At 42.1% G+C, this 10,288-nt stretch overlaps 1 protein-coding gene across 1 annotated transcript; it reads left to right on the top strand.

The window, feature by feature from the left end:
- Positions 1–881: 881 nt before the first annotated feature.
- LOC141697799 (UDP-rhamnose/UDP-galactose transporter 3-like) lies at positions 882–9,795 on the top strand. The gene is made up of 3 exons (XM_074502344.1): positions 882–1,422; positions 1,505–1,857; positions 9,647–9,795. Exons 1-3 carry the CDS (start codon positions 1,255–1,257, stop codon positions 9,717–9,719), a joined length of 594 nt encoding a protein of 197 aa, XP_074358445.1. The 5' UTR covers positions 882–1,254; the 3' UTR covers positions 9,720–9,795.
- The last annotated feature ends 493 nt before the right edge of the window (positions 9,796–10,288 follow it).

Raw genomic sequence — 10,288 nt, 5'->3', positions numbered from 1 at the left:
TTCAAAACCCCGGTTCGGTTTGTAACGGTTCGGTTTCGGTTTTAAAACCGGATGAAAATAAAAAACAAACCTCATCACGGGAAGGGAAGCGGAAAGAACCTTCCAATAACATGAATAAAGCTGGTAAATATGATGTAGTGCTCTTAGTCACTGGAATATGCAGTTTTGTCTATTAATAATTCTCATTATCATTCTCGCTTTACTGGGACATTGCATTGATTTGATAAATAGTTTAACTTAAACGTCAATATAAATCATGGTCATATGTGGTTTATTTTAATTTTATCTCTTATGCGTGTATAGTCTTTCTGCCTCTTCTCTTGTAAATTATAATTTTCGTATATAGTATTATAATATTATGTTACAGTATAATCACTTTTTAAATACCTTTAGGTACCGACACTGCATCACTCACTAGCTTGCAACTTACAATAATAATAATAATAATAATAATAATAATAATAATAATAATAAAAACAACAAGTATTAATTTTAAGAATACATATAAATTATATAAATTATATATTTATTTATTTATTTTAATAATCGGTTCGGTTCGGTTTTAGTCGGTTCGGTTTTAACCTATAACCGGAACCGGAACCGAAAGTCTCGTTTTTAAAAATTAAAAACCGCAACCGCCGGTTTGGTTTCGGTTGCGGTTTTTTCGGTTCGGTTTTGGCCGGTTTCGGTTCGGTTTCGGTTTCAATTCGGTTTTTTGCTCACCCCTAGTAAAAACTACACAAGGGAAGTTAAAATGGCCGTTGTGGTGGTTGTAATAGGTGTGGGTGTATGCACGGTGACTGATGTCAAGGTCAACGCCAAAGGCTTTATTTGTGCTTGTGTAGCAGTTTTGTCAACATCATTACAGCAAATTGTGAGTACATGCTGTACTTCTAAAATAATGTTTGTACTTGGGGTTACTCTCCATTGATGCATGTTTTATTTCCTAGAGTTGCATCCAGATACCCACCCACCACACACTTCCACTTCCATTCCCAGATTGATGCCCACTTTTTTGATACATTAAAATGCAAAAAACTTATTTATTTGTTCTTTGGTAACATTTCGTGTATTTCCGTAATTAATAAATTTAGTTGGTACTGTGCTTTTTTAGTCAATCCCATTTGTTTCGACTTCAAGTAATTTTGTAGCACCGGCTTTGTCAAAAGCATCAAATTGCTAGATTTTGGTTAATATTTAATCATTGATTGCTTTTACATTCTTCCTGAAAGTTTGACATTTTTTTCTTTTTTGATGCAGTATATAGGCTCGTTGCCGAAGAAATACTCAATCGGATCTTTCGAATTGTTGAGCAACACAGCTCCAATTCAAGCAGTCTCTCTTTTAATTTTAGGCCCCTTTATTGATTACTCTCTTAGTGGCAACAATATACTCCAATACAGCCTCTCGTATGGTTTTTTTGTAAGCACTTTTCTCCCAAAAGATAAAAGAAGAATATACCTATAGCTGCTGCCTTAATGATTTTGGTGAACGAAATTTGCAGGTATTTCTATTCCTTTCGTGCTCGTTGGCAGTGTTTTGCAACATAAGTCAGTATCTGTGCATCGGCCGCTTCTCAGCAGTTTCATTTCAGGTTCTTGGTCACATGAAAACAGTGTGTGTTCTTGTATTGGGATGGGTGTTATTCGATTCGGTGCTGACATTTAAGAACATAATGGGCATGGTTATTGCTGTTGTGGGAATGGTAATATACAGTTGGGCAGTTGAGCTGGAAAAGCAGTCCAAGATTGCAACCCACCATGTAAAAAGTAATTTGACAGATGAAGATGTTAGATTATTGAAAGAGGGAGTGGAACACACTGGTCTAGAGGTTACTGAAATTGAGCAGTCTAAGGTGTAAGTTTATATATCCATATCTGATGTAGCCAAAAGATATGTTCATCTTTCATGTGTCATATATGTAGTCTTGCAATAGTTGTCTGGATGCACCTTGTTTTGTTTTAAAATAGGGTTGCCATCTTCAATGCCATTTTTTTCTAGTAACTTATCATCTCCCTCCCTCCTCTCTCCTATCTCCCTCAAAATTTGGGAAAAATATATCAGAGAGATGAGGATGCATTTTATGCTTAGCTATTCATACAAATAGATGTATACTTGAAAGAAGTAATGTTACTTTCAAAATATGATATAAACCTAGCTAATGTCTATGAGTACCTCTATCTTGTGCACCTGAAAATAGGACATGAGCTTCCGGAAGGCCAAGATCAAAGCATATGTCAATTTCTCGAGACTTGTGTACCGGGTCTCTGCGTCGGCTAGCCTCTTGCTTACGTAGTACACAGGGAGATGGGTACCATCTTCCTCTCGGACCAACACGGCACTAATTGCAAAATTAGAGACGGCCAAGTATAAGACTAGGGTCTTTCCCGCCTCTGGGTTGGATAACATCGGGGGCTTGCTGAGATGTTCCTTTATGCTTTGAAAGGCTTCCTCACACTTTTGTGTCCACTCGAAATTTCTCCCCACACCTTTAATTGCCTTGAAGAACTCTTGACATTTGTCGGAGGACTTGGAGATGAATCGGTTAAGGGCAACCACTCGTCCGGTCAAGCTCTGGACATCTTTTACCCGTCGGGGGGATCTCATCTCGAGTAACACTCGTATCTTAGCGGGGTTGGCCTCAATGCCCCTGTGGTTGACAATGAACCCCAAAAATTTTCCTGACTCGACCCCGAATTCACATTTTTGGGGGTTGAGCTTCATCTTATACTTCCTTAGGATTTGGAACATATCTGATAGGTGACGGACATGATCATTTGCTTCTTTTGATTTCACAAGCATGTCATCTACGTAGGCCTCCATGGTCTTCCCCAACTGATATTTGAACATCTTGTTCACCAGCCTTTGATAGGTTGCCCCAGCATTAAGGAGCCCGAAGGGCATCCCGATATAATAATAGAGGCCCCGATCAGTAATGAAGGAGGTGTGCTCCTGATCTGGCCCATACATCGGGATTTGGTTATATCCCGAATAAGCATCCATAAAGCTAAGTAGTGCGTGCCCCCTGTAGAATCAACTAGTTGGTCGATTCGAGGTAGAGGAAAGCTATCCTTCGGGAAAGCTTTGTTCAAGTCGGTGAAGTCCACACATGTTCTCCATTTGCCATTTGGCTTCTTGACAAGCACGAGATTTGCCAGCCACATGGGGTAAAAGGCCTCCCTCACGAGCCCCGCCTCCATTAATCTATCCACTTCTTCTTTGAGGGCTTCTGCCCTCTATTCACTAATCGGCCGCCTCTTCTGTCTGACCCCTTTCTTTGTTGGGTCCAAGTTGAGCCGGTGGCACATGACATTTGGGTCAATCCCTATCATATCAGAGTGTGACCATGCAAAGACATCCAAACTTCTCCTTAAGAATTGGGCAAGATCCTCCCTCAAGTCAGGGCTTAAATTAGAGCCTATTTTGAGTACCTTGGAAGGATCATTCGGGTCTACCAAGATCGGAATTGTATCTTTTGCAGATCCGGCCCTCTCCACCATTTGGGGCATTTTCGGGTCTAAGTCTGCTCGGGCCTCACTAGATTCTCCCACTTCTGTGACCGCCAAACCTTCTGTGTTCTCGAGCTCGGGCTGATGAGCTCGGGCCGGAATTACCAAGTGTTCCGAGGTCGTGGTAACTGAGCGGGTGATTCCGTTAGGCAAACTCATGGTTGTTGTTGTTTCTTCACGTGCCCACTTTCCTTTCCTTAGTCTTGCAGCAATTTATTCTGGGCTCTCCTCTTCATCACTTGCCTCTTCCACGATCCCCTCTTGTACCAACATGATGGGATAAGAGGCTTCCATCAACAAGGCCCCGGGGCGTGGTTCCACCTGAATCCCCATGTGTTCGAAATAATCCTCGGGCAATTCCTCGATTGAAATCATGTTGCAAGTCTCGTGTCCTTCAGGATGTGCTCTCTTTCTGCCCTCAGCTTCTTCCATCTGAACATCACCTTCACCCGGCTCGACCGTCTCTTCTGATGCATCTTCCAATTCGGTTGTCCTGGGTGCTTGGTTGTAGCATACCCTCGATTCGTATTGACAGCTCTTCAGGAAGCCTACCCCCGTGGGGGTTGGAAACTTCACTGTCATGTGATGAATTGAGGTCACCATCCTCATTGCCCTCATAAGGGGTCGGCCTACTATAACATTGTAGACACAAGGCTGGTCTACAACCGTGAACATAGCGATCTGAGTGGCCATGTGGGGCTCTTCTCCTAAGGTCACCGGGAGCCGAATAGTCCCTTTTACTCCGATTGAGTTTCCCGTGAACCCGTACAAGTGCCCTCCTATCGAGGTTAGTTCTCTATTCAGTAGTCCTAGTTTCTTGTAGGCATCATAAGTCAAGACGTCGGCCGAGCTCCCGGTATCTACCAGTGCTCGGTGAACATTCACCGTCCCAATCTTCATTTTTATGACTAGGGCATCAGTGTGAGGATAATGCACCCATTTGGAATCGTCCTCCCTAAACACGATGTCATCAGCCTCCTTTTCGAAGAGCTCCGGGGGCCTTTGGCTTAGATGGTTGACGTTGGTGAGAGGCTTGTCTTTTGCTTCCCGGGCGTATCTGTCCATCGCCTTCCGACTGTCTCCACCGATATGAGACCCGCCTAGAATAGTATGAATGTTTCGGCCTGAGGTATCCTTTCTTTGTCCTCTGGGGGTGAGGAGGGACCGTGTGATAATCAGCCCTGTGCTTCTGAACCTCCTTGACAACCCACTCAGTAAGCTTCCCTTATTTTATTAATGTCTCAATTTCATCTTTCAATTGCCTGCAATCAGCCGTATCATGTCCCATGGCCTCGTGGTATGCAAAATACTTTGAGGTGTCCCTTTTTTTGTAGTCTGTAAGAGGGGTCGCTTTTCTAAACACCCCATTCCCCACATAGATAGCATATATGTGGTCGATAGAGGCTACCAGAGGGGTATGTGCCTGCCACTTGCTTGTATAGGGTCTCCCCGAATCTTTGGTGGTCTCTTTGCCCCGGGAGGACTTTTTCAGGCTCGAACTACGTCGATATGTTTTCCTCCTCTCGTCAGGGCTCGAGGATCAGTCTCTCTTGTCTCGGCAGTTCTCGCTGATTTTCAGGTCCCTCATCGGCTTCTCCACCCTCTTAAAGGGTTCAGCTTGCTCATAGAATTCGGCCAGAGTTCTCGGCTCGCTCTCCTGGAGGCTTTTCCAAATTTTTGACCCTTCTTTCAACCCTGCAATCAAGAAGTTCTTGATAGTCTCCTCGCTGGCGCCTCTTACCTTTGGAACTTCGGCATTGAACCGACGAAAGTACTCCACCAGGGGCTCCCCCTCCCTCTGCTTGATGTTGGCTAGCGTTGCCACATGAGGTGAATAGTGGAGGGTGGACTGAAATTTCCTGAAGAACAGGTCCTCCAATTGCCACCATGTCCTTATGCTAGCAGGTCCCAACTTGGAGAAACATTGTTGGGCACTACCTCTAAGTGACGCCACGAAGAGTCTGCAGCGGGTTGGCTCCGACACCTGATAGACTTCCATCTCAGTATTAAATTGTATAAGGTATTCTACTGGGTCAGATTCGCCGTTGAATAGGAGATCGGGGTTGTGCCTGAACATTCGAGGCAGGGGAGACTATCGAATAGCAGCCGTGAATGGAGAGGGAGCGGCTGAGGTTGAGTGCCCCCTCTTTTCTCGCTCCATCTCGTCTAGGATCCTCCTCAGGTCTCTTACTCTAACAACTTCTCCTTCTCTTTCTCCTTCTCTGTTACTCGAATGGTGTGAGCCTTGAGGCCGCTCGTGGCGCTTCTCTCCTCCAGCTCGCACTTGCGACCCCTCTTCATGGTCGTCTCTACGTCTACATTATTCCTCCCTCCTGGGCGAGGTACGCTGACGTCTTTCTGGAGGGGTCACCGCACGCTTCCTTTTCGAGCCTCTCTGTTCTACGGGCTCCTTCTCGTCTCTTGCTTTCTTGCAATTCTCCAACTTGAGCCTGAGGTCATGCTCACTTAGCTTTTTTCCCACACGGTCTAGCACACTAGTCGACCTTGCCTCAGATGAAGCTGGCTCCTGCCCCGATCTCTTAGAGATCTGGTTGCCCCGCTCATCATGACCTTGGGGTATATCTTCCTCTTCATGTGATGCCTCTTTTTTCTGCTTGGTCTCAGTTTCCGCGTCATCAAAATCGTGGATCAGCCTCTTTTGAGGGCCTTTGCCCTTCCAGCTACGCTGATAGACCTTGAGCCGACGTGCCTTACGCTTGGTGTTCCGACCCGAGCTCTTCTCTACCCTTAACATCCGGGCGTTAATCTCATTCATCTTATCGGCCAACCCTTTGAGGTACGTCATGACTGCCTGCCCGTCCACGGTTGCGATTGGTGGAGGTGGCGCCTGATTTTCCGGGGGCGTGTGCTCGACCTCGTTCTGGTCCTTCTTCTTGCCCCTGCTTCCTGGTGTCACCACTTGTTTGCCTTCTTTGGTCATCTCTTCTCCCTAAGATGGATTTAAGTCCCCTCCTTCTAGCGCCAATTGTTATAGGGAGAATTTCGTATAACAGTGTTGTGGAGGTTGATGGGTGGAATAAGGATCAAGGACGGTGTTTGAAGGCGGAGGAAAGTTGTTTATGGTGGTGGTTGAGTTGTATGTTGACTCCTTATGAAATAATAGGGTTTTATTATTCTCTATCAAGTGTCGAATCATGTCTCATACAAGTGCCTACGTACCCTATAACGATTCGTATAATTTTTATTATTTAAATGTGCAATTATTTAATAAGTAAATATTTAAAATGTGTGTATGGGTGTTGTCAGTTGGATATTATTTTGTTGTTAATTATGTGTGATCGTTGGTGTTCGAGTATCAATTGTGTAACTCGTTGTGAAGCTGTGTTGTTTCACTTTTATATTTAAAGGTGATTTTATTCAGGATTTATTTCCATAAATACTTGGGTTATCTCTAAAATCATTTTTATGGCTTCATAATTTTATTAATTATTTTTAGGTGTTTTTAAAATCGAGAAATCAATATTTCATCAATTATTTAGCCATATATGATTTTCTGATTGCAATTATTTGTTAAATCCGTATTCAATTCCAAAATTCTTCAAAAATTATGAAACTTGTATTTATTTAAGTTTGGAATATTCCGAGAATTTTAAAACTATTTTGGTAATTTTTGGGATAAATTTTACCTGCGTGTTGTTTCGTTTATTCGTTAAAAGCATGAATAAATTCCATTTCAGTAATTATTTTAAAACTTGCAAAAATTTTATTTGACTAGTTTTATTTAATTCGGGAATTTTGAGATCTAGTTGGGATTTATTTCAATTTACATTACTCGTGTAGTGTATCGTTAAATAAAATACGGGTCGGATAATATTGTCGTCGCGTGGTTATTCAGTCTAACATTAATAGAAAAAAGTGGCTGTTTTAATCGGGTATGACCCGTCTCCTTCCTCTCCAATCTCTCTTTCGACTCTCTCTCTCTCGCGCGTAATCTCTCTCTGTACTTTTCTCTCTCAATCTCTCTCTCACTCTCGTCTCTCTTTCTCCTCTCCCCTCTTTCTCTATTATTCTCTTGGCTTAGGTGAGTTTCCGGGGGGCCGTCGTTTCTTTCTTTTTCGGCCACTGTTTCTATTTTCCTATTCAATGCTCCGGTCACCTCTGTTTTGATTACGATTATTCAGTTACTTGTGGATTATATATATATATATATACGTATATGTGTATATGTGATTCAGGGTAGTTGTTTGTGATGGTGTTGCTGCCGCCTCTCGGATTTTTCCGATAGGAGTGGTGGCGCGTGTATACTCGCATACGTTACTGTGTTGCCTTCATTTTCTTGGTTGCCCTGTTTCCCGGCCGCGCGTATGCGCGTGGGCCGGGGTTGTGATGAAACAGCTGCCTGTAATTGTCTTTTAATAAAATAATATATATATATTTGACTGAAATTATTTGATGATTTAATCGAATAATATTTAAAGTGTTCAGGAATTAAATCGGTGAATATTCGTGTTGGAAACCCAATTTATTCGGGTACCCGCGAATTTTACCACCGTCGGCGATGAAATTCGGCGAGCCGACGGTGGACTATGATGATATAATCTGAGTCCTACGATTTGAAAATACAAAATATGATTTAAATTAAAAATACGGTTAAAACATAAAAATATGGATGATAACGATTAATAAGTATATTTGATTGGTGTATGTGAATTGCAAATTGATGTTGTTGACTAAAATCGGTGGTTGAGATTTGGATTGCGATTGATTGTGGATGTGATTGATTGGACGTCGGGATATTCGACGGATTAGCCGATAATAAAAGGAGATGATGCCCGATTTCCGAAAAAGTAAATTACGGAAACGCGAGGCTGTACCCAATGACTAGTGGAATGTCGATCGATTATATATGAGTACTCTATACGGAACCTGATTATGTGTTGTGATGAAATACTTTTCTAAAACCGATAACCCTAATTTTCTGGAACGAACACCCAACCGATTTTCGAGAACGTGAACCCTAATTGATACGTGTATTATTATATGAAGTATGTTACGAGTCGGGTTTTGTTAATGTTCGGGTAGATTGTTAGCAAGGATATGTCAAACATAATCGAAGGTCTAAATTAGGGTATTTCGACTTTGTAGGTTCTAGTCGGAAGGCCCAAGAGTTGGCGTTGGTATAAAGATAGCCTAGTGGACAGTCGACGAGCTCAGTAAGGTTCCAATCGAAGGACCTGAGTGTTGAAGTCGAAGCCAGGGTAATCTAGTGGTTAGACATTAAAGCCTGAGCATCCGTGTCGGCTCAAGGTCAATCGTTAATATTTGTAAAGCTCTGCAAGGCAAGTACCCCTGAACAAATCTTTTACGGTTCAATATATATATGAATAATTGTTGATTTTAAATTTACATACTGGAACATAACAATTTAAGTTACGTATCCCCCGAATTTCAAATTGTTTTGTTAACTTGTGTTTTAGGGGAAAAGTAACTTCTGAAAATACCTATCTCTAAACTTTGAATAAAATGATAATGTTTTGGAAAGTGTGCTGTGATACAATGGTTTTGAAAAGAGATAGGTAAGTGATTTGGAAAACTGGATAAAAAATGATCAGATAATTGGATGAGTGTGTGCAGGAGGCCCGTAACGGCCTGGAAGATAGCGTAAGAGGCGAAGTGGTTGCGCACCCTATTATAACCACCAGCCCAGCGTGACAGGGACCTAGCTAGTCTCTGAGTTCCGGAACAAGTTTTCATAGGATATCCAAGATAGAGTTATCCTATGGAGATAGCCTGATCAGCTGTGTCACCAGGGATCATCCAATACTTTTATATCTGAGCAAGTGATTTTGAGGTTCCCGGAGAGGAACAAATTTTATAGGTCCTGTGATGGGACAAGTTTTATGGGTCGTGCGATGGGACAGAAGATTTAAAAATGAAAGTAGCATGTTAAAATTGAACTCTGGTATTTATGCACAACACACAACTGTTGATTTGGTTTTACAGAGCATGCTAGTTTTGATATCCAGTTCATACACATTTTACTTATTTTCTAGCAAGTTATAAATTCTGTTCCTATAATTGTTTATCATAAACTGTTTTTGATTATTATTCATATAGTGGTACTGCTGAGCAATTGATTGCTCACCCTTGCAAAATGTTTTATATATGTATTGCAGATACCTAGGAGATTCTTCAGTGGTAGTCGGGGCAGAGTTCCAGTTCCTTCCATGTCAGGCTCCTCTGAGGTAGTTGTGTCAGACCAGAAATGGTCTGTTGAGTTGCTGTATTAAGGTAGTATTGTCAAGGTGGTTGTAATAAATTAGTTTTGTGGTAAGTTATAACCTAAGTCATACTTAAACCTGGAAAAGATCTTGGTAAGAGGGGTCGTGATTATGTTTTATCAGTGAAATGAATCATATTATGTTGGTTGTTGTGTTGTGGATGACGTCAACTCCTGACCCCGGGGTTGAGGCCGTTACAGTTGGTATCAGAGCTACAGGTTTGAGTCCCTAATTTAGGTAAGGAATAGAGTTAAAAGAGTGCAAGAAGGTTAATATATAGATGTGAGTCAGCAACTCAATCAGATGAGCGAGTCTATGAGTTTAGTCAAGGGTTTTGGAGGTGTAACCCTGATGTCTATTGAGGATTGGATGGAAGTTCCCTAGCTTGTAATAAGTTTCCCTTGTATATAGGTATCACAGGCGATACCTGGTAGAGGTTTCTAGTTTCCCTTCTTGAGGAAGCGAGTTTGACCGTGAAAGTTTAAGTGGAATGGTAATAGTCACCGGCTGCAATGACAGCCGAGTCCCATAGTGAAT

The sequence above is a fragment of the Apium graveolens genome, chromosome 11, assembly GCF_009905375.1.
Source record: "Apium graveolens cultivar Ventura chromosome 11, ASM990537v1, whole genome shotgun sequence".
NCBI classification, from domain to species: Eukaryota; Viridiplantae; Streptophyta; class Magnoliopsida; order Apiales; family Apiaceae; genus Apium; species Apium graveolens.
This window is presented reverse-complemented; position numbering and strand designations above follow the sequence as displayed.